Consider the following 25,000-nt stretch of genomic DNA (forward strand, 5'->3'; position numbering starts at 1 on the left):
ATGGGGGGAATGAGTGGGGAGGGTGAGGGAGAGGGATAACAAAGGAAAGATAAGGGGTTGGGAGAAAGGGAAGGAGGAGAGGAAGGATAACAGGGACTAAGGGTTTGGGGTGAGGAAAAGGGGGCTTGGGTAAGGACAAGGGGAGGGAAAAGGGAGGATTGGGGCAACAAACGCCGCCTCTCTTGGGGTTTGTGGGAGGGGGTTTGAATTCGTATTTTGTCGATTGAGCAGAAAGCAAGTTGAAGACATGTACGAATTATTAGGGTTTCTTATCTCCTTTTTTTCTCAAAATTTCTGTAAAATTGAAGATAACGAGTGAATACGTAGGAGATGAGAGGGAGAGGGGGAGGGAGAAGGGTAGAAGGGGTGGGGAAGGGTGGGAGGGAGAGGGAGAGGGGGAGGCAGAGGGTGTAGTAGGGGAAGAGGGGCAGCAGAAGAGGGAAGAGGGGGAGAGGCAATAGCGTGGGGTGTGTGGGAGGGAAGTGGACATAAGAGTAATTTGGTGAACGTCCAATACATTTGAGCATAACAGATGAGTGTGATCGTGGTAAAGAAAAAAGAAAATGCAGTGCAATTTCACCCATTATATACAATATTGTAAGTCACATAAACCGAACGAGGACGAATGGACAAGTGGGAAGTATTTTGAAGAACAGATTACGCAGAAAAAGAAGATAACGAGGCAGAACTCCATAGATTATGTATACGTTTCGTGCAATTATATACACACGCACAAGTATGTGCTGTACCCCCCCACAAGTATGTGCTGTACCCCCCCTCCCCCCGCTACTAACAGACAGAATGACAAGACTGATCATAAAGGAATGTTATTACAGACTGACAGAGAGAAAAAAAGCGGTGATAGTGAAATAAGACAACAGAGAAATGTATACAAATAATGATTGTCAAGCACAGATAGAGAATGAAAGACAGAGGGACTGACAGACAAAAGGACACAAACAGAAATGATGGCAGACACACACACAGACCAAAAGGATGGCAGGTAGACAGAAAGACAGACAGAAAGGATGGCAAACAGATACATAGACAGATGGAAAAATGGCAGACACGGACGGAAGAAATGACAGACGGAAAGAAGGGAGAAAGACACAGACAATGAATGGCAGACATCCAGATAGACATACACAAAGAATAAGTGCCAGTCAGATGAAAAATGAAGAGTAACAAACTGGCAGAAAGAAAGGAAAAAACGGCCACTGAGACAAAAAATAGCAGACAATGACAGAGGCCGGAACAGAATATAATGATATACATAGACACAATACCAGACACACACACACATGCAGTGACAAAATTACCGACTATCAGACACATACAATGACGGGATGACAGTGACAGAATGACAGACAATCATAGGACGACAAAGACAAAATGACAAGACAATTACAGACAGTGACAGAGTATCAGACAGACCGACAGAGAAAGAAGCCAGGACACAAAAGACAGCGAAAGAGGAGGAGGATCTTCGAAGTCATCACTAAATTCATCACGACGTCCCCACTCTCCCAGCCGGCCGCGTGATCGAGCATTAGGACCGCATGAAAAGAGGGAAGAGGGGGGGAGGGAGAGGGGGCGAGGAGAATGGGGAGAGGGAGAGGGGGCGAGGAGAATGGGGAGAGGGAGAGGGGGCGAGGAGAATGGGGAGAGGGAGAGGGGGCGAGGAGAATGGGGAGAGGGAGAGGGGGCGAGGAGGGTGAAGGAGAAAGGGGAGAGGGGAGAGGGGGCGAGGAAGATGAAGGAGAGAGGAGGGGTAGAGGAGGAAGGCGTGAGGGGAGTAAAGGAGAGTTGGGGGATGAGGGAGAGAGGCATGGAGAGGGAGAGAAAAAGGGACAGAGAGAGAAAGGAAAAGGAAAAGAGAGACGTAGGGAGAGGGAGAACGATCAGGGGTGCGCGGCAGTCACACGGGGGAGACAGCGAGACAAGGACGACATCCGTATACCAAAGAAAGAAAATGGTCTGGGAATTTTATCAATGTTTTCTGTATACGATTTTGCTTTTCTTTGTCTTCTACTTTCTCGCTGCCTTTCCTATATTCGGTTTCCATTGCAAAAGGTACGTGCGCAATCCTGCTTTTTATTATTATTACCATTTTTATGATGACGGCGGTATATAACACTTTTGCAACTGCAGGGGGGAGGGTTTAGAGTGAGTGAAAGAGAGAAGGAATGGAGAAAGAGAGAGAGAGAGAAGGGATGGAGAGCGAAAGAGCCATAGCGAGATCGGAAAGGGAGAGAGGGAAAGGCAGAGCGCCCTGCCTTATCAGTCCAACTCCGACATCTTTCTTGAGTTAGTCTGATAACGTTTATGGTTTTCCGATAAGATACGAGAGATATTGCGAGGAAGCTGACGTTGTGCTGGAGAGAGAGCGGCAGCAGCAGCGTGGCCGGGGGAGTAGGACAAAGCCACATGTGCAATGGCATTCATAGCTGCACTTACTTATACATACTTACAGGTCGGGGAGAAGAAAAATAAATAAATACATACCTACACATACGTAAACATACCTACACATACGTAAACATACCTACACATACGTATACATACCTACACATACGTAAACATACCTACACATACGTAAACATACCTACACATACATAAACATACCTACACATACGTAAACATACCTACACATACGTAAACATACCTACACATACGTAAACATACCTACACATACGTAAACATACCTACACATACGTAAACATACCTACACATACGTAAACATACCTACACATACGTAAACATACCTACACATACGTAAACATACCTACACATACGCATAAATGTACACACCTACACATAGATATAACTATTTACACATACGAACACGTACCTACACATACGTACACGTACCTACACATATGTACACGTACCTACACATACGTACACGTACCTACACATACGTACACGTACCTACACATACGTACACGTACCTACACATACGTACACGTACCTACACATATACGAACACGTACAAGTACATACCTACACATACGCGTACATATGAGTAGATATCCATACATATGCATACATGTGTATCTACCTACATGTATGTACTTACATATGGCGTACATACCTACATGTATGTACTTACATATGGTGTACATACCTACACATAGGCGTACATACCTACACATAGGCGCACATACCTACACATAGGTGTACATACCGACACATGCACATCCACACTGATACACACACACACACACACACACACACACACACACACACACACACACACACACACACACACACACACACACACACACATACATACATACACACATACATACACACACACATACACATTCAATTACCCCCCCCCCCCCCTTCCATGCACACAGACAGACGGATAGAGAAAGACAAAGTAAGATATAAACAAATAATTATTATACTTCAGAAGAAAAGCTAATGCACATGCAATTAGGAAGAAAGGAGAAAAGAACTAGCAATAAAGGAAGGAAGAAGGAAGATGAGGAGGAGGAGATTAGTTATTCTCTTTAGCGATAACAGTAATCAATCCTATTTTTGTCAACGGAAGTTCGAAAGACGCCATTTTTCAAGTCTCCTGATGGCTTCTCTGTCTTATTTATTTATTTATTTATTTATTTATTTTGGAAAAAGAAGAATTTTACATTTTGATAAGTGTAATTTTCTTTAAGTTTTCGTTGCGTTAAAGAAGCCTGGAACGTTGGTTGGAATAATGTGAATGGTATTGATACTGAGAATGTATATAGAATAATGTTATATATAGTGTCCGGGTTCTATCTGTCTATGATATAGATATGATAGATCGCTTATGCGTGAATATACGTTTGTAATGAATATAGGTATAGGTGGGTAATAATGAAACGGGTGTAATGTAATCTGTAATGAATGTAATTAGTATTGAGGGGAAAAATATCAAATATATATATTTTTTAAAATCGAAAAATCACATTCTTTCTTGAAAATGAGATTAAGGAATGGTTAACATTAGTGAACATTTATGCCAAACGGAAACACACACCCATAAAATACCTACTGGATTCCACACGAATCTTATCATGACCTAACAAGGAGCAATGTGTGAGTAAGGGGGGTCGGGGAGAAGAAAAATAAATAAATAAATAAATAAATAAAATGCATATCCAAATGCAAACGTATCTTATCATTGAATTATTAAATATGAAAGGTTTGAGAGTGACGAGGCGAGGAAGTTGACACTGATGGAAAAGGGAGGTGCAGATAGCGCATTTGTCAAAGCAAAGGTCACGAATATAGTGAGTCATGTGTGAAAGATGCATTGGATAGTATACATATATAAATATATACAGACAAATATACATACATACATACATGCATGCATGAGAATATACATACATACATACATGCATGAGAATATACATATATACATACATGCAGGAGAATATACATACATACATACATACATGCAGGAGAATATACATACATACATACATACATGCAGGAGAATATACATGCATACATACATGCAGGAGAATATACATACATACATACATACATGCAGGAGAATATACATTCATACATACATGCAGGAGAATATACATTCATACATACATAAGTATATACATACATACATACATACATACATACATATTTGCGCGCACACATACATATTTACATACATGCATAAATATTTACATTCACACATACATACATATATACATACATGCAACCAACTGGGTATGTTTTCTTTGGTGTTAAATATTTCTACACTTTGAGGGATTCTTGCAGTTCAGTCAAAATGGTCGTTTTTAAGTGTTGATGAAAGGGATGGAAAATGAGATGGTGATTGGGGGGGGGGTCAACGAATGACTGAATGAGTTGTCATCATCAGTAACGGTATGCTCATGTTTGAGCAGCCGTGGACCTCTCCACCATCCTTCGCCATTAAACTCGATCTTACGCTTTTCTTTCCGCTTGTACCATCGACAAGCCCGCAAATATCTTTGATGTTGTCGCTCAGTCTCGTCTTCGGTTTGCCTCTTCCCCTGTTTCCCATCACCATCCCTGTCAGCAAGTTTTTCTCAATACTTTTACTTCTCATCACATGACCAATAAACTTTAATTTCCTTTTGTTCAAGATGTCCAACAGTCGGTCTTTACAATTTATTTTTCTCAGCACTTCATCATTCGTCTTCTTCTCTGTCCAGCTAGTACGCGGTACTCGTCTGTAACACCACATTTCAAAACTATTGATCTTTTTCTTGTCTATCTACTTCAACACCTAACACTCAGAACCATATGATGCAATTGGGAAAACTAATGAGTTCAATAACCTCAGCTTTGTCCATAAGGTAATGCTTCGGTCTTTCCAGATGTTATTGAGAGCAATTGTGGCGCTTTTGGCAATGATAATTCTTCTTTTTATCTCCGGTGAATCATCATATGTATTAGTTAAAACAGCTCCAAGATAAGTGAACTCTTTCACATTTTCCACAGTCATTCCAATGATTGTAACATGTTCATCATTGTTCATTGCCGGTTATCTTTGAATCTTCATGATCTTAGTTTTCTTGGCATTAAGAAACAAGCCAGCCTTTTCGCTTGCTTCTCTAACTTTATCTAGTAGTTGTTGTAGTTCAGTGATACTGCTGGCAATCAAAACTATATCATCGGCGTACCTCAGATTTGATATTTTGTATCCTCCAACATCCACAGTTCCTTCAAAATTCTCTAGAGCACCTCTCATAATTGTTTCAGAATATATATTAAAGAGGTGCGGAGACAGAATGCAACCCTGTCGTACTCCTTGTTTGACTTCGAACCATTCTGTTAACCCATAAGTGGTTCTTACAGCTGCTTGTTGTTGGTCATACAAGGCTTTTATTAATTGGATGATGTGTTTTGGAAACTTCATATGGTACATGTTATTCCAGAGGATATCGTGATCAACAGTATCAAAAGGAATGAGTTGTAAGGAATGAAAAATAATAAATAATAATAGGTTGATATTGGTATAAAGAGACGGTAAATAGATGGACACTTTATGATGAATTTATACAGGAAATATGAATACAGTTGAAATAATGGTAATGAGATTTGGAATACACATAAATTATAATAATTGGTTATAAATTGCAATTACTAATAAGTTGATAATTATAATATATTAATGATATTTTTTTTATAGAAATTATCATGGGTTGCGAGGTTTTAGTATAAGTAAAAGGTTGAATTGGTGGTTATATAAGATATTAGAATAATCATCTGCATTATATTTTTTTAACTACATGTCAGAAACGAATTAAGAAGCAAAACAAGTGTATTTAACCAGTGTTCTTTTTTTTTTTTTTTTTTTTTTTAATTCTGAGTAGTGAATGAAGATACTCATAGTTACCTTTACAGTCTTAATGTGTGAGCTTTATTATAAATGTCCAATATTTGATTAAACCAAATGTATGAATGGGGACAGGCCGTCGGGCCCAGTGGGTGCCCCCCCCCCCCCTGCCTTTCCTCTGTCAGTTCCAGGCAGATGGAATGCATGCGTCTCTCTCTCTCTTTCTCTTCCCTCTCCTCTCCTTCTCTCTTTCTCTCTTTCTCTTTCTCTTTCTCTTTCTCTTTCTCTTTCTCTTTCTCTTTCTCTTTCTCTTTCTCTCTCTCTCTCTCTCTCTCTCTCTCTCTCTCTCTCTCTCTCTCTCTCTCTCTCTCTCCCCTCCCTCCCCCCCCTCTCTCTCTCCCTCTCCCTCTCTCTCCTTTTTCTCTCTATCTCCTCCCTCCCTCTCTCTCTCTTTCTCTCTATCTCTTGTGTGTGTGTGTGTTTGTTTGTTTGTTTGTCTGTTTCTAAAGTGCCCCCTTCACCCCATTGAATTTGTCCTAGCAGTGCCCTTGTAAAGAATTTTTGGCTTTTTGTAGAGTATTGAAAACACATGAACAATTGTAAGCATGCATAATTACCCATACAGGACAAAGGTTCTGATGAATAATAGGTATTTGGATGGGTAACCTGTTCCTCTGAGTGAAATAATGAGCTTCAACTTCCCTCCTGTGATGTGTAGTGTTTGAGGTCGTATGGGCATCTCACCATTACCAGCTTGCTAAAACCGGTTCCTGAAGATGAATGGTATTACAAACTGTCCAGATGACGTCAAATTAGCCAGTGACCCAAGTCGAGCTTACTTGGCCAACTATGCAAGGAGGCGAGTCCCCCGGCGTGTGGTCATTGAGAATGGTATAGTGTTGCCAAAGCCCCCAAGGGAACCAGCAAGGAGGCACGGCGTTGGGAGCTCGCAGGCGATACCAAAGGTCATTGTTATCCAGCCTGTCTCTGATGAAAATGCTGCTCAGGAGGAACCAACCGACACGGCACATACGAGACGGGGGCAAAGAGCAAGTTCTGTGGGTAGGATAGAAGATGGGGTTGAGCTCTGTGATTTCCGCTCCGAGGAGGACCAAGAAGAGGAGAAGGAAGAGGAAGAGAGAAAGAAGAGGTTGAGTAAGAGGCGAGGAAGTCTGCTAGGGATTGATGGTGTTAAAAAACTTCGTCAGTGCCTCGTTTGATGTGAGTTGTTGCTGTGGCAGATGCCTGATGCTATGATAGAAGAGATAGATGGCTTAGAGTGTCTGCTTTCCCCTAGTGTCGAGCTTTGTCTTAGTCTCTCTGATAACTTGGCTTTATTACGTTGCTGAAGTTGATCATTTGATGTTCAACAACTGTAGACTAATTAGTAGTTTTGTTACTATAGTATGAAGCCTGTCAGTGACTCGGTTCAACTGGCTGGGATGTTTTATTTTGGTGCCAAGTATTTCTGCTGGTTGATGGACTCTTGCAGATCTGTCAGAGTGGTTGTTTTTCAGTATTTTCTTTTATATTACATTTTGCACAAATTCTGTTAAAGACTGCGTTAATACTTATCTTCTTTGTATATGAAATGGATAAGACCAAGACCCAATTATTCTGGTCTCAAAGTAACTAATTACTGTTGATTTGGTATTTAATTTTAATATGTTGTGCTGTATATTTTCTACATTTCTTTTTCATTGTCTTTACCATTTGTCAAGAAGGGGAATTATCTGTTCATGTAATACAAAACAGTAACCTGTACATTGCCATTCATTCTTAAGAGCTCCTTTTACTACCTACTGTGATAGGGATTATCAGTGATTTTTATGCATTTTTCAAGAACCTACTGCTGCATTTTGAAGTGAAGCTGCATTTCTGTTAAGATTTTTTTTTTTTTTTCATTAATTAAAGTAACCTTTTTTTAATTTTTCTTAAATACTGTGTCACTATGTCAATCTTGGTCTACCATCATGTTATACTACAATATCTATTTTTCAAGATTGTGTTTTACTAGACCTCTTGATGGTGATGTTATTGATGATGTTAAACAAAAGAGCATTTAGAATATATGACCAGTTTAATTTCTTATCCCAGACTGTGAAGGTAAGTGTTTTATTTGCTGAACCTCGTAATGTCTTCCATCAAGAAATTTTCCGTTTTTCTAATTAGTTTGTTTGTTGACAGGCCTTGCGACTAATTGGCGGAGCTCCAGACCTAAAGACTCACGTGGACTGTGTCACTTCACGCAGGATTGTGAAGTTGCCTGGGCTTATTGACATCCATGTACATGTCAGGGAACCAGGTGAGGTCCCATGAAACTGTTTTGTTGTAACATAGCTGAATTAGTCATTCAGTTTTATTGTTAGTATGTCACTTTTATTGTTAGTATGGAGGTTTCTCTCAGTGAGGTAATAGAAAACAGTATTGAGTGTAAAATATCTGTGATAAATATATGTCTGTTTGCCCTTTTTTCCTGTTATTGCTTGTATTTAATGATGGCTTGCTCTTGTGTTCAAGGTGCGACTCACAAGGAAGACTGGGCATCATGCACGGCTGCAGCTTTGGCAGGGGGTGTGACACTCATTTGTGCCATGCCCAACACCCAGCCTCCTGTCACTGACCTTGATACTCTCACGCTGTCAAAGGAGGTAAAAAGAGATTGGTCCCGGTCCTGCTTATTTATACAGGAGAGCTTTATATTATTTTCATTTTAGAAATTAAGTTCAAAAGCTTTATTTTCTCAATAATGTTATGGAGATAGAGATTTGTGAGTGAAGATCAGTTTGAAGGAAAAACCTTTTATTCCATTCATAAAATAATTTAGTAATTTTTTTCACTCGTGAAATGTTATTTATTGATGAATGTCAAATTGAAAAGCCCATAATTTACCTTGCCTTTTAAAGTGCATTAATGGTATGTAAATATTACTATAGTATAGGCGTTATATGTTCTGTCTCTTAAATATGATATATAACAGACGTACCTCTCTCTGTATGTGATAACTGATAATCTTACTAATTTCTGTTACAATTAACATCCTTTGTCTTAGCTTGCCAGTCGAGGTGCACGCTGTGATTATGCCATCTTCATGGGTGCCTCAAATGACAACTATAGCACAGCACCTGAATTGGCCCCTCGTTCCGCTGCTCTCAAGATGTACCTGAATGAGACGTATACGACACTCAAACTGGACGATACAACAGTTTGGCTTAAGGTGTGTTTGATTATGGTCATTTTTATAATTGGGTGGATCATTGGTTATATGTGTTCTTCTTTTTTATGTATTTTTTTCCAGTTGTTTTGTTTAATCTGAATTCATTTAGTTTGATTCATACACATCTTGATACTTTTAAGATGTAGTTCATGTATCCTAAAGGCGTATATTTACATGGTAGTATTTTCTGTGATTTTGATATATCATTTCGATAAAGGCTTCATCTCCCCATAATAAAAAGCTTGAATACATAAATTCTTAATTTTTGATTATAGCACCTTGAGTCGTGGCCAGCACATATCCCAGTGTGTGTCCATGCAGAGGCGCGTACCATGGCAGCTGCATTGATGACGGCAAGCTTGGCATCGAGACCCATTCACATCTGCCATGTTGCACGGAAGGAGGAAATCCTTCTAATTAGAGCAGCAAAAGCAAAGGTAATTAATTGTCATGCTCCTTGAAAAGAGTTTAGTATATATTTTTTTATATTGATTTGTTTCACATTTTGCTTTATTATTCTATGGGTTTTAGTGTTTTCAAGTAGCAGGTATATGAAGATTGAGATAAATGTTGTTATTAGAAGTAGGTTTCATATATCTGATATATCAAAACACTAAAATCTAACAAGTGACATGCAACATCAGTAACTGCATTTTAAAACAAACAGCACACCTTGCATCCAAAAATAAACCTCATTTCCACTCCTCCCAAAAAGTCAGTGTCATGTATATTTATGTATATTTTAGAAGAATCCTTTTCTATCTACTTATTCAGGGAATGCAAGTAACCTGCGAAGTGTGTCCTCATCACCTGTTCCTTACCTGTGACAACCTGGAACAGCTGGGACAAAAGGGAGAAGTTCGACCTTGTCTTGTCACAAGCGAAGATCAGCAAGCTCTGTGGGACAATCTGGACATAATTGATTGCTTTGCAACAGACCATGGTAAGCTTGGTTTGTTTCCCTGTTGAATGTGATTATAGGTTTATCATTTGTGTGTGTGTATGAGATGGTGAGCAAGTTAGTACTTATGCTCTATGTGATTTAGATTTTTGGGTTTACTAAAGGTGTTAATTGCATTATATGTGCCATTAAGCGAGTTTGTATTTGAGTTCTATATGATATAGACTTCATTAACAAGGTGTTTATTGCATGGATTGGGTTATTTTGTATGATAAATGCTAAACATTAGAGGTTTTACACAGCTTTTGCAATATTTTTATTTTTCCAGGATTTTTTTATCTCCATGCAACAATGGCTATTACAGTAAAAAGATATTTAATGAAGTTTAAAGTATGAAAATAGTTCTGAATGCTAAAATTATATTTAGGAATTGCTACTAGAGTCGAGCTCATTTCTAGAATGAGAGGAAAATTAAGATTACAAAACAGGTACAGTGACCTTTAAAAGAAGAAAAGATAGACATAGTTCACATGGTATGTATATTTTTTTTTTCTTAAATAATAACTTCAGCAAATTGATGATGTTATGTCAGTTTACTAATATTTACTACTAGGTATATATATATCTCACTATGTTGTAATTAGATTTGAGTTGTCTGTGTCATAGTGATCTTCAACATGTACTTCTAATTTCATGCCTATCAGGAAATTTGGATTTCTTAATCAATTCTGCAAATGGTAAGTTTATTTGAATCTATGATATTTTTTTCTTCGCAATTAGATACCATTTCTTCATAGTATTAGGGACATGCTAACCTGAATTGGCTCTAAAATTTAGTATTAGAAAAAGAATTGCTCTTCAAAATCTTTCTTCTTATTTTTTCATATTTATATTCATTATTATTATCTGATAGTTCTTATTACTGTTATTATTACTGTTGCAATAATTATTGGTATTTAATTATCATCATTACTAGTTACTGAAAGTACTTCAATCTTACCTTTACATTCCAGCACCACATACACTTGAGGAGAAAACAGGGGGTAAGGCTCCACCCGGTTTCCCTGGGCTTGAGACGATGCTGCCACTCTTGCTGACGGCTGTTACGCAAGGCAGGCTCTCAATGGAGGTGTGTTGATGAGTGCAAGAAACGAATAAACATACAGATATAAATTTGTATAAACAATCTTGTTCTTATGAGCTGTATCAGTTTCTTTTAAAAGGAACCATTAATAGTTACCTCTTTGTCTTCTGATATCAACTCTGTTACCATATAAAAAAAAAAAATTATTTAACCATTAACATAACTCACCAGGACCTGATCAATAAGCTGCACCACAACCCTCGTCGCATTTTCCAACTGCCACGCCAACCAAGAACGCATATAGAAATTGATCTTGATGCCCAGTGGACTATTCCTGAAGCTCTGCCCTTCAGTAAGTCACAGTGGACTCCCTTCGCTGGCATGAAGGTGACTGGACGTGTACAGAGAGTTGTCCTGCGAGGGGAAGTGGCCTATGTGGATGGACAAGTATGTGTTTTTTACTATTTGCTTTTTGATTATTCTTTTTTTTAAACGTTGGTTCATGTTTTTTTTCAATCTGGATGTTATTTATTGTGAGTTTGGTATTATTTAATTGAAACTATTAGGAATTCTTAAGATAGAAATTGATAGTTGTTATTATAGGGCAATTCTCTTTTCCCATAAAGTGTTCATGATGTAACCAAATTATTCTTTAAAAGGTACTCTTGTCTCCTGGTTTTGGGGAAGACGTCAGGGAAGCCCAACCCCTTACCACAGCTTCCTCAAGTGTCACTGGAGGACCTCCTGTTTTCCCGAGTCCCCTTTGTGCTCATCCCTCAACCATCACTTTGCCACCACACAGTCAGCACACACCAGCAGGTACTTGACACCAATTTGACCTGTGTTTGAGTCAGTAATTAAGGTAGTATTGTGGGATTGGTAACCAATTTGTTCAAGTTTCTGCTGTCATTTGAAGGGAGTGAATTTATTAGTGGGTTTATATTGATAACTGATTTATAATGCAAGATTTTGGTGATTATTGATGCTAAGATGCTTTGGAAGCCTTAATGTGAAGTTAGAAGAGAGAGGAGAGACAGAGACAGTTTGTGGCTCAATACACTGATATGGTGATGTCTACATGATTAAGATGAAGTTATTAGATTCTTTTGTTTTCTTTTGGTATCACATGTCTTTGGTACTTTTTAAAATGAGCATCTCTTGCCTTGGAGTTAAGTTTGATATTCCTTGTTGAAGTTTTGTCATACACTAACTCAAAAATATTTTTTTGTATATAGAGAGCAATACTGGATACTTAAGAATGTGCAAGGAAGTTTTATGATTACTGATCAAAAAATATCTCTTTACAGGGTTTATTAACCCTAAAGTTGCAGTTAATGGAGAAATTCCTACTCCTGCAGAACCAGTCCTGGCAACACCAACAACGGTCACTCCTTCCCTCTCCTCTCCATCACGCAAAGTTGGACAGTCGCTTCACCAGACGTCAGGTATTAACAATTAGAACATTAGACTTAACACCAGTGTTGTGCTGTTAACCCACTGCCTACGTGCATGGCATGTGCGTACAATTAAAAAAGTAAACTCACAGTGGGCATGGTATGTATGTACATGCCATGCCCACTGTGAGTTTACTTTATTAATTGTTTTTACACATAGATGGCTACACCTGTACTAAGTCACCAATGAGCCAATTATGAGTATTTCCTGTCTCATTCGTTCACCCGTTTCCTTGATTTACAAAAATATTTTGTTATCTTATTTTGCTGTTACTAATGTTTATCACATTATAGCAATTATAAGGTTTCTAATAAAAATAACATCATCGATATTCCTATCATTAGTAGATATCATTAGAAATGAGCACAGCATTTTCCCCATTTTATGCATTTTCCCTGGCGGCAATTGGTTAAGGAAAAAAAAGATTTCAAGAGTGCTGATTTTGAAAAACTGTAGAGACAGTAATAAACAAATAATTTATTTTTTCATGGATAAGTAATTACAAAATTGATAATACCATAATTTCTATAACATTGCTTCTGTAATATGATGACAATGATATTATTAATGATGATGATGATAATAGTAATAGTTATGATAACAGTAATGATAATGGTAATGATGATGATGATAATGATAATACTAATAATAATGATAAAAATTGTAAGTTATGATAATGATAATAATGATAGTGATGATAAAGAAATAACAATAAAAATAATACAATAATGATAATGATAAATGCTAATGATTACTCTAAAAATGGCTAATAATTTTTACAGAGTTGTATAGCGAGATGTTGATGGAGCTTGGTGTGGGAGACTCGGCAGAAAGGAAGGGAAGGTCCACGGCAAGACTTAAGACAAGGGATGCATCTCCAGCCCGTCCAACGCCCAGCATCCCATCTGGTTTACCTGGCATAACGACATCTCACGGCCTTCAGGTAAAAACAGATGTTATCATAAAAAAAAATAAAGGAGTTGTGTTTATATCAAGAAGGTCTTAGAGATATGTGCCTAGTGCCTTAGGAGGTGTAGGCACTAGTTTAAGACATAAGAAGACAAAGGCTACATATAAAATTCCTTGTCCTGTTCTTGTTTTACATCAGTAGGGACTGATAGCTATTGTATCTGCCTTAAAATCTATAATACTTGTAGATACATATCTGAAGATGAATACTGCATTTTCATGTCATGGTGTAGCATCAACACTAAAAATATTATATACATAATGAACTTGTATGGTATAATGTCATTAATACTTATTTCCTTTTTTCTTCTGTACAAGGGTCAACATGTCCTGAGTGTTCAGGGACTGAGCAAGGACCAGCTGAACCACATCTTCAACTTGGCCCAGACTTTCCGTGTCTGCATTAACAAGGAGCGACCCCTTGAGCACATTCTTAAGGTAAAAGCAGCCTCCAGTAGTACAAGTAGCATTCAGTTTAAGTAGTTTATCATATTAGAGAATTTTATTGTTATAATATTGATACCTAATGTATATTATCAGTAGCTTGGCAGTGTTATGAATCACTTATTTTATATTTTACAATATATCATCATAATGAGTCATATCAGATGGTATAATTATGCCTTACTTTTGGCTGTTAATTAATTTTGATGAAAGTTTTCTATTTATATGAAAAGCAAAAATCTATGGCCAAAAAGTTAATGTATAGTCTAGAATTGTATATTTACCAAGTAATGTAAGGTACTTTATCCTCTTCAATTAATTTTTTTCCAGTTTCAACATTTATTACAATCTGTAAATATTTTTCTTTCCTTATGCTTTAAAGGCAGGAATGGATAGAATGCTTGAGGTAAGGTCTATCCCTTAGATCAGATATTGAGAATATTGCTATTTGTATTTCACATAATCTCTGTTTTTGCTTTTAACATTATTATTTGAAGGTGGGCAAGTTCAAATGAGCTCTCACACAAAAGTCTTCTTGCATGAACTCGCACAATGAGCCCTCAGATACGAGCCTTTGCATACAAGCCTCCCCCCACAAGCCAACACTCATGAGCTCTCAGATATAAGATTTCATATGTTGCTGTTGATTGTAAATATACATTACGCATCTGAATTGTGTTTATCACATATAGATAGGCACAAGTAGCAGATATCTTATATGAATATTTATGTTAATTTTGATATGTTTTTCTCATATTCGTTCCTTTTATTTTTGTTGGGTGGCAAGTCATCTTCCACAGAAATATGTTACAGCCTTGCCTCCCATGTTCTTCTAGGGCAAGCTATTGGCACTGATGTTCTATGAAGTGTCTACCAGAACGTTCTGCAGCTTCCAGGCAGCCATTCAGCGACTTGGTGGACGTACAGTTACAATGGACACAAACACTTCTTCTGTCAAGAAGGGAGAGACACTTGAAGGTAAGGAATGTAGGCAGGTATGTTGTGTATTTAATCATCTTATTTTCTATTGATTTAGAACTGTTTATATTGTAGTGGAAATAATTTTTTGACTAAAAATATCAACTGCATCATAACAACATATGATCTAGATATATCAAGAAGAACCTTTTAAGTTGCATTACAAAGCCTACCTAGTGTTTAAGATAATTTATACACGTTGCAAAGTATTAGAATAATAGTGATAATAAATGAGAACTATCAACTGATATTGGAACTGATGGTTACGAGATGACCAGTTATTATCCTACTGTGAATCTGTTCCCTGAATTGCAGTCTGATGAACAGGAGTCCAGGAAATGCTCTTCATATCAATTTTTGTTTTGTTTAAATTTCAGATTCTGTGATTATGATGTCAGGGTATGCAGATGTTGTAGTTCTGAGGCACCCTGAGCCAGGAGCTGTGGCTGTGAGTATAAGTATTGGTTCTCCACACTTCGTATTCATGTTTTGTGAGATAATTAGGCTTTCTAGAATGACAGACCATTGTTAATAGCTTAAGTTTGACTAAATGAAGTAAACAGAAGGGACTATTTTTAAAAACTATCTAACATTGTTAAATAGTTTCATTAATGATATCAAAATATTAAGAGATATTTGTTTACATTGAGAGATAAATGTGATGCACATACCTATAAGAAATGTCAAACCAAATATTTTTGTTCACAAGATAAGAAGAAAGTTGGGTTATGTATCTTTTACATATCCCTTTAGGCAAAATATCTTTATCCATGAATACAGGAAACACATTTACCTAATTTACATCCAAAATTATTCTAGAGAGCAGCAGCTGTGAGCAGACGTCCAGTTATTAATGCAGGTGATGGTGTGGGAGAGCATCCAACACAGGCACTGCTTGATGTGTTTGCCATTAGAGAGGAAATCGGTACTGTAAATGGCCTGATTATTACAATGGTAAGAAAAGTGTGTTATGTCTGTGTTTTTAAAATGGTATACATATGTTTGATCATCCTATTTTACCATTTAGAATCATACTTAAGGATGGTGATAAAAGGTTTAATTTGGAGAGAATTTACACCACAGATTAAAAGTTTGCAGTGCAGATACCTTATGAGATGTATTGGTGAATATTTCTAAGTTTGACTTCAGGAAAGTAATTTCTTTATGCACTGTTCTTTGGTATACTGTTGTTATCGTGATAATTACTAGTATTAAAATCATTTATCTATTTCCTCTCTAACTTCTGCTCCTTTCCCATCATTTTTCAGGTTGGAGACTTGAAACATGGAAGAACTGTACATTCCTTGGCTCGATTGTTAACACTGTACAATGTGCAGCTTAGATACGTTGCTCCTCCTGGCTTGGGCATGCCAGACTATGTCACACAATATGCAGCTTCACAAGGAATCCATCAGGTGAGATAATTAATGAGAAAGTGCGTAAAACCTTAAACTTGGAAACTCTAAGTAAGCCTTTCTTTGCAGGAGTCCTGTTATTTACCTGTAATTTGTCTTATTATGTTATGAGTGATCAGGTTCATTGTGTGTACAGTATTATGAAATAATTAATCTAAAATAAAGGTTATATGAATTAAACTCTAAAGATGTAGGATTTCTAAACTAATTGTTATATTAAGCAGTGAGTTTGAATAAAAATATTAACAAACCCCTGCCTTTATTTTGTAATCACAGGAAGAATTTAGTAGCTTAGAAGCTGCTCTCCCAGATACTGATGTTCTCTACATGACACGTATTCAGAAAGAAAGATTTGGAACCCCAGAAGATTATGAAAGGGTAAGATAAAACCTCTGAAATTATCCAAAGTTAATGCATATAATAATAAAAAGATTAATAATTGAGTTTCCCAGAATGTAAGAAAAGAGAAATACATTATCTGTCTTGTACAGTGAAGTTATTAAATTATATATTGGAATCCAGGCCTGTGGACACTTCATCGTGACGCCCCACCTGATGACACGTGCCAAAAGGAAGATGATTGTCCTCCACCCCTTGCCAAGGAACCAGGAAATTTCCCCGGAGTTCGACACGGATCCTCGGGCTGCTTACTTCCGTCAGGCTGAGGGAGGGATGTATGTGAGGATGGCGCTGCTTGCCATGGTCCTCGGGAAGTGCTGAATGTCGAGTGTTGTTTGATATTAATTGAAAGAATTGAAGGAATTGTGTTGATGATGCTATGTATGAATAGCAACTTTTTTTTTTCTTTCTTTCTCTAAAGATGTTGGAAGATTTAGATGAATCTTAAAAATTTGTTGAAGTTAGAAATTAAACTGAATTGCTATATTAGAAATGAAAAAGAAAAGTTTCCAGATGGTAAGATGAGTAATTTAACAATATTAAGATAATCTTTTATGAGAATCCACACAGTATTATATACAATGGATATATTTCATAAAGAAACAATATTGAATAAATGAGCTTCACAGGAAATACTTTCATTTAGCACCTGTTAATCAAAGCTCACTGTAATCAAATTGTATAAGAATTTTTTCTTATTTTATTTTGATTCAAAAGAAAAATATCTTGTAGCTTTAGTACATTGCTATTTTGATTATTATAAGATGAATTTAGGTTACAGTTAGTACTGCATAGGAATCAAAATTATGCCAAGAAAAAATTTGTTGAAACACATCTATTTACTGAAAATCATATTTTTTGTGAAGAAAACACAGTATGTGGCTGAAGGTTAGCATTCAGCTGTTAGAAAAAGAGACATTTTCCTCAAGTATATTACTATAAATGCTTATATTTAGTCAAATACTGTATTATTCAAAAGTATACATGTATGAAGGAGAATCTTGTGGCTGTAGACCTGTAGATTCTGTACCCATATAATAGCTAAACTTAATAAAAACTATGCAAAGAATTTCACTGTCATTCTTTTAGTTAGAACCTACTAAGAGGCCAGAACCCTCCCCCCATCCCTTGCCTGTTGTTGTCGTGGGGGCTAAGGAGACGGAGACTTGAGGTCCAATGTTGGGGATCATCCCTTCCTTGGACCTCAGCCCTCACCTCAACTAATTTTGCATGGTCTTTTCTCCCCTTTTTACTTTTCCTTCTTTTCTTCATCCCTTTCTGTCCACTTCTTAAGGTCTGACATAAAAGGCTGGCTTTCTGTAAGTTATGAATGGCCTCTGGGAGCCATGGGCACAGTATTCCCCTGGTTAATTGTCTAACCCTTACCCCTTACAGGGACCCTGGGGGGTAGACTGTTTCTTTTCTCCACTTATTTCAGGCTCACTATGGCCAATAATTAAGGTTTTTATCCTTATTAGGGGCAGTAAGACTTGCTACTTCAACTAGCCTATCATAATTTGATTTCTCTGATTTCCCGACCCCTGCCTCTCCTTTGGCCAAAGTTCCACCCACTGATACTATTACTCTCTCCTCGATGTTTAGTGACAACTATATTGACTCTGAATCATCCACCCAAGTCATTGCTCAAGCTTCAGAATACACCCCTTTCTCTCTCCCAACATCCTCCATTCCATCTCATAGTGCAGTCTACATTGTCTTCCCTCTCCCCCCTTATTACTACTCATCATCCTTATTACACTCCTCCCCACAGTACTACCTCACTCCATATCCACCCCATCTTCCTCTGCCCTTGTCCTTCTACTGCCTCTGCTTGTCACAAGTCCCAAGCTCTTGCACTGTCGATCTGGACTGACTTCGCTGGCAAACCCATTCCTGCTGAACCTCGCTCCTTTCTTAGTATTTGTACCGGAACTGTCTCCATCTCCCCAACTGATTGCCCTATCTATGATATGGACTGGTCAGACTGAAAACTACCTGCTCGCCTGCCTTGATGACTATGATGCAGTGGCTACACTATTCCTCCCAGAGGCCAGCGGAGGGAAACTTTTCCCTACTTGTTTTCGAGACATTGCTGAAAGAGGTGAGTAATGTCAGAATAAGGAGCTGTGGGTGTGGGGAGGGGGGGGGATCACGAAAAATTGGTCCCATTTGACTGGTAAATAGAGTAATTAAGATGTAGAGGTGGGGGTAGCAAAAGGATATGGGTGTGTGGAAGAGGGAGTAGTGTTGAGGGAGGTAGTATTGCGGAGAGGTGGACAAAAAGGCTGTAGAGTTAGTAATAAGGGAGGATGGGGCAATAAGTGAAGAAAATTGTGGGGGTGGAGGAGATGAAGTAGAGGATGTTTGGAGAGGAGGAATGTCTCCTGCATGTTGAGTATTGACGTGGGTGGATGATGTGCTAGTAGGCATTGAGGAGGGGGTAGTAGTAGCAGTGTTCAGAATCATGGTCAAAGGAGAGCCTGGGGTTGGGGAACCGAGAGAATTTGAATCAGTGGGGCTATTTGATAAAGGGGCAAACCTCATTGCCCCTAACAGTGGAATAAAGTCTTCATTACTGGCCATGGTAAGCCTAGAGTATATTGTGGAGAGACAGTCCAACCCTCAGGATCCCTTTGAGGGGTAAGGGCTAGGCAACTAAACGTGAATACCCATTGCTATGACTTCCCCAAGCCGTTCAAAAGGCACAAAGTCAGCCTTTCATCCATTCAATGCGGTTTTATACCTTAGAAAGTGGATAGTAGAGGAGAAGAGAGAGAAACGAAAAAGGGGAAAGGAAAAAGGCCAAATTAGTAGAGAGGGCAGAGGCCCAAAGCAAGGGTGATCCCCAGCATTGGGTCCCAGTCTCCGTCTCCTAAGCTCCCCCCCTCCCCCACGACAACATCGAGATAGGGATTGGGGTTGGGGAAGATTAGTAAAAGATGAAAAGGTTAAGAGTGTAGGGTGACTGGATGAATGGATAGTATCTGTGTCTAGGAAGGAAGATGAAAGGAGATAAGGGAACAGGGTGAAGTATCAGGAAGAATATCAGGAGGTAAAAGGGATCAGGAGAAGGACGCCATAGCGACATACGGACTCACTTGAATATCCTGGTGGGAGCGGTAAGGATAATGGGGAAAGAAGAGGGAATGGTGGTGCACATCGAGAAGGAAAGGGTGGGAAAATGGGAGAAGAGGGGTAGGGAGAACTTGAGGAGGAGGATGGATATTGGCAAACACTTTGGATGTTGAGCGAATAGGATTAAAAGAATTGGAGGGCGGGATTAGGGAGTGGAGCGTTCTTTTGGGTCATGTTTAGGAAGTTCTGGATGTCTTCAAGAGTTTCTGAAGGAGAGTTGTGTGGGGAGGTATGAGAAATAAAGGTTTTCTTGTGATGAGAAGAAGGGATAGAAGTCTGGTCGTTCCAGTCTCGTCACAGTGACCTCCAAAATCCAAGCTAAAGCATTATCAACCCTGACTGACTTCATTGGCAAACCTATTCCTGGCCAACCTCATCCCTTCCTCAATACCTGCATCGGAACTGTCTCCATCTCCCCAACAAACTGCCCTGTCTACGTCAAGGATTGGCCAGATTGTGGAGAAGACTTACTCACCTGCCTCATGATGCAGTATCAGAACAATGCTACACCATTCCCCTAGAGGTCAAAATCACTTTACGTAGGCATGACCTCCCCTTTAATGTTTACATTGGCGGAGAATTCCTCCCTGTCCGACCATATCACCCCCCCCCCCCCCCCGCCTTCAATGCCAGGATTGTTGGCGTCTAGACCATCCTGTCAAACACTGCTGTTCCACAGCTTGATGCACTCTATGCGCCCAAACTGGTCATAATCGACCAAATAGCTCTGCACAGTCACGCACGTGTGCCAACTGTGGCGGCTCCCAAAATGTATTTTATAGGAACTGCCCTACCTACAGGTTTGAATCTGAAGTGGCAAGTCTCAGATCCAAACTTGGCCTCCCTTTACACGAAGCCAGACAGGAAGCACGTCGACTCCCATTCCCTATTTTCGTAATAAGTAAAATATTTATGAGAAAAATTAGAATATATGTAGCAATAGATAAGAGTTATTACTAGAAAATATAAAGCAACGAAATAAGAAATTTTATTGATATAAAGTACAAAAATTTGGTATGATAAAAATATATGAAACTTTTTTTTCTGCAAGTGGTAGCTAAAAGTAATAAATATTAAATCTGAATGAATCTATTATAGAAAATATGATTAGGAGACCAATTATTCCAATCAGTAAGCAGATAGAGATAGGAAGCAATAATAATGAATAAGTCATTTGATATTAATTAATGATAGATTATGGAAATAGATTTTTTTTTTCAATACTTAAATATCTCTTTCCAAAATACGTGTGTATAGTGCGTTATTTTACCATGTTCTTCATCTTAGAAATAAAATGAAACAGCTACCAATTACGAAACTTTATTATAGAGAATCATCACAAATCCTCTTCGCGTCATCATTGAACTCGCACGTAATACAATTGACCTCACTGCAGATCCAGTCGCGTACAGTCTGCACGTTCGTATACACAGCAGGCAGACCAGGGCGCCCGCATCCGGTGCCCCAGGAGGACACACCCAACAGGTACCCTTCGCGAGTCTTGAGGCCGCCACCCCAGTCGCCCTGGGGGGAGGGGGGGAGGGGCAGGTCGTGAGGAGCGGAATGGAGATGGAATGAAATTGTATAGAATGATATTATGTGATGGGTAATTCAGATTAATAATAACGACATTATTATTATTATTATTATTATTATTATTATTATTATTATTATTATTATTATTATTATTATTATTATTATTATTATTATTGATATTATCGTCATTATCAATATCATTATCATTATTATCAATATCACTATCACTATTATTATCATTATTATCATTATCATCATTAATATTATTATCATTATGATAGCAATTATTATTATTATTATTATTATCTTTTTTTTTATTAATACCATCATCATCAGTAGCAGCACTATCTATCATAATCATTATCCTCATCCTCATTCTCATCACTGATGGTAATAATGAACAAAATATAATAATGATAATATTATTATCAATAATTGTAATATCAGTAATAATAATCGTGATGATAATGATAATGATAACAATAATGATAATGGTAACAGTTATAATAATGATAATAGTAACAGAAATACTACTACTAATAATAATAATAATAAAAATAATTATTATAACAATAACAACAACGACAACAACAACAACAACAACAACAATAATAACAATAATAACAATAATAATAATAATAATAATAATAATAATAATAATAATAATAATAATAATAATAATAATAATAATAATAATGATAATAATGATAATAATGATAATAATGATAATAATGATAATAATGATAATAATAATATGATAATAATAATAGTAATAATAATAATAATAATAATAATAATAATAATAATAATAATAATAATAATAATAATATTAATAATAATAATAATAATCATAATGATAATAATAATAATAATAATAATAATAATAATAATAATAATAATAATAATAATGATGATGATGATGATGATGATGATGATGATGATGATGATGATGATGATGATGATGATGATGATGATGATGATGATGATGATGATGATGATAATGATAATGATAATGATAATGATAATGATAATGATAATGATAATGATAATGATAATGATAATGATGATGATGATGATGATGATGATGATGATAATAATGATACTGATAACAACAATGATACTGATAACAATAATGATTTTAATAATGATAATGATAATTCCAATCAAAAATGATAACCATACTTACAATCATAATAATACAAACAACAACGAAAGCAACAATGACCACAATACAGATAACCGACACCGCTAACAATCACGACAGCGGTACGACCCCTCGCCCTTCGCTCTCCTCACCTGGCAGGGGTCAAGTCCTCCGTGAGTGAGGTTCCCCGCGCACATCATGGAGGCGGTGATGGCTTCCCCGTAGGCACCGACGCAGTCTTCGGTCGAGAGGATGGGCGCGTAGGCCATCAGCACCAGGTGGGAGATCTCGCTCACTTCTGCCGTGCGTCCCCAGCCGGCGATGAGGCCCATTTCTGTGAGGGGACAAGGGGAGAGAGAAGGAGGGTGTGAGAGAGAGAGATGGGTAGAGGGGGAGGGAGCAGGGAGGGAGGAGTGGGTGAGGGAGGAGGGCGAGGGAGGAGGGAGAGAGAAAGACAAGCCATCCATCCATCACTCCCTCCCTCCCTCCCTCCCTCCCTCCCTCCCATCCATCCATCAATTCCTCCATCCATCTGTCCATACATGCACCCAACCCTCCACCTATCCACCTATCCATCCCTCCATCCATCCACCTATCCCTCCATCTATCCACCCATCCTTCCATCCATCCATCCCTGCACTCATCCGCCCACCCATCTATCCACCCGACCAACCCGAGAGCCAAAAACCACCAAGGGCCCAACCGTTGTCGTGCGTGAAGACGAAGTGGGGGTGGCCCTGTAGGTGCTTCGGCGGCAGAGGCAAGGGGGCGACCCTCTCGTTGTACAGGAACCAAGGGAACACCCTCAGGAGCGCCACGTCGTTGTTCTGGGTGAAGAGGTCGTACTCGGGGTGGACCTCGATGCGCGTGACCTTCTTGACCTGCTCCCAGCCCTCCGCCTCGTCCAGGTCATATTCCCCCGCCACGACCTGCAGGAGGAGGGTGTTCGGTTTGACAGGTGGTTCTCGGTGGATGGGGGGAGGTGGGGAGGGGTGCAAGGGAAGCAGTTTTCTATGTATGTATGTATGTATGTATGTATGTATGTATGTATGTATGTATGTATGTATGTATGTATGCATTTATGTATGTATTTAAGTATGTATGTATGCACGTATGTATGTATGTATGTATGTATGCTTGTTTGTATGTATATATGTATGTATGCATGGGAGTATGTTTGTATTTATGTATATATGTATCTACTAGAAGCGAGTCTTTGCGTCTTAGATATTTGTTTTGCTTTGTATATAAATATGCAAAAACCCACACAGACACACGCACATACTTATCTAATATTTTTTTCATTCAAATACAGCAGAAGAATGGAATATCTTTGATGTTATTATATTGTATATCATAAAATAAGTCACAGATTCCATTCTGCACGTCAAAAACTCAATATGTCGTCAGGTCAGAGTCGAGATGGTGTCGGGAAATACACTAAGGATCCCTTTATGGCGCTCATTTCTTTTTTTTCTCCCGAGAAGCAAGGCGGTTCTGATGCTTTTCCATCCACCAGAAAACACGCCTCACATAAATCTACTCGTTTCAAGAGTATGGGGCATCGCGAAGTATGAATATTGGGCAAACGAGCCTAACTCGAAGGTCCCGCGAAATGAGAGTATTAGGCAAGTGACCCTCTCATAAAGGCCCAGCGAGATGTGACGATTATGCAAACGAGCCTCACCTGAAGGGCCCGCGAAACGTGAGTATTAGGCAAGCGAGCCTCACCTGAAGGTACGTGTACGGGTAGCTGTAGCCGGCGACGCAGGAGGCGGAGGTGAGCACCCAGGCGTGGCTGATGACCGTCCCTCCGCAGAAGTGGACGGGATCGGCGTAGTGGCTGTCCTTCAGCGATACCAGCCAAGGCGTGGTACCTGAGGTCGAAGATGGTATTAGGTTACTCATCCCCGTTTATCAGGTATTAGGACACTTTTCCCCGTTTATCAGACGTCGTACATACCCGCTATTTTTTTTTTAAACCTTTGTCTACATCGCACACAC

General features: G+C 38.4%; 2 protein-coding genes across 2 annotated transcripts in view; one reads left to right on the plus strand and one right to left on the minus strand.

Annotated features, from left to right (window-relative positions):
* Positions 1-18,255, plus strand: part of LOC119580558 (CAD protein-like) — a 22,321-nt gene extending 4,066 nt beyond the window's left edge. Inside the window, exons 4-22 of the mRNA XM_037928673.1 lie at positions 8,507-8,624; positions 8,840-8,970; positions 9,372-9,536; positions 9,812-9,973; positions 10,311-10,479; positions 11,142-11,174; positions 11,451-11,566; positions 11,753-11,968; positions 12,181-12,340; positions 12,829-12,966; positions 13,759-13,919; positions 14,264-14,383; positions 14,772-14,795; positions 15,226-15,367; positions 15,745-15,815; positions 16,187-16,321; positions 16,636-16,782; positions 17,059-17,160; positions 17,305-18,255. Coding sequence (XP_037784601.1) covers positions 8,507-8,624; positions 8,840-8,970; positions 9,372-9,536; positions 9,812-9,973; positions 10,311-10,479; positions 11,142-11,174; positions 11,451-11,566; positions 11,753-11,968; positions 12,181-12,340; positions 12,829-12,966; positions 13,759-13,919; positions 14,264-14,383; positions 14,772-14,795; positions 15,226-15,367; positions 15,745-15,815; positions 16,187-16,321; positions 16,636-16,782; positions 17,059-17,160; positions 17,305-17,502 — 2,508 coding nt within the window. The 3' untranslated portion in view covers positions 17,503-18,255. The remainder of the gene's footprint in view (positions 1-8,506; positions 8,625-8,839; positions 8,971-9,371; positions 9,537-9,811; positions 9,974-10,310; positions 10,480-11,141; positions 11,175-11,450; positions 11,567-11,752; positions 11,969-12,180; positions 12,341-12,828; positions 12,967-13,758; positions 13,920-14,263; positions 14,384-14,771; positions 14,796-15,225; positions 15,368-15,744; positions 15,816-16,186; positions 16,322-16,635; positions 16,783-17,058; positions 17,161-17,304) is intronic.
* A 3,366-nt stretch (positions 18,256-21,621) lies between these two features.
* LOC119580837 (trypsin-1-like) overlaps positions 21,622-25,000 on the minus strand; it is a 6,194-nt gene continuing 2,815 nt past the window's right edge. Inside the window, exons 4-7 of the mRNA XM_037928991.1 lie at positions 24,728-24,873; positions 23,700-23,925; positions 23,149-23,330; positions 21,622-21,840 (exon numbers count right to left, since the gene is read on the minus strand). Coding sequence (XP_037784919.1) covers positions 21,640-21,840; positions 23,149-23,330; positions 23,700-23,925; positions 24,728-24,873 — 755 coding nt within the window. The 3' untranslated portion in view covers positions 21,622-21,639. The remainder of the gene's footprint in view (positions 21,841-23,148; positions 23,331-23,699; positions 23,926-24,727; positions 24,874-25,000) is intronic.

The sequence above is a fragment of the Penaeus monodon genome, chromosome 14 (genome assembly GCF_015228065.2).
Source record: "Penaeus monodon isolate SGIC_2016 chromosome 14, NSTDA_Pmon_1, whole genome shotgun sequence".
NCBI classification, from domain to species: Eukaryota; Metazoa; Arthropoda; class Malacostraca; order Decapoda; family Penaeidae; genus Penaeus; species Penaeus monodon.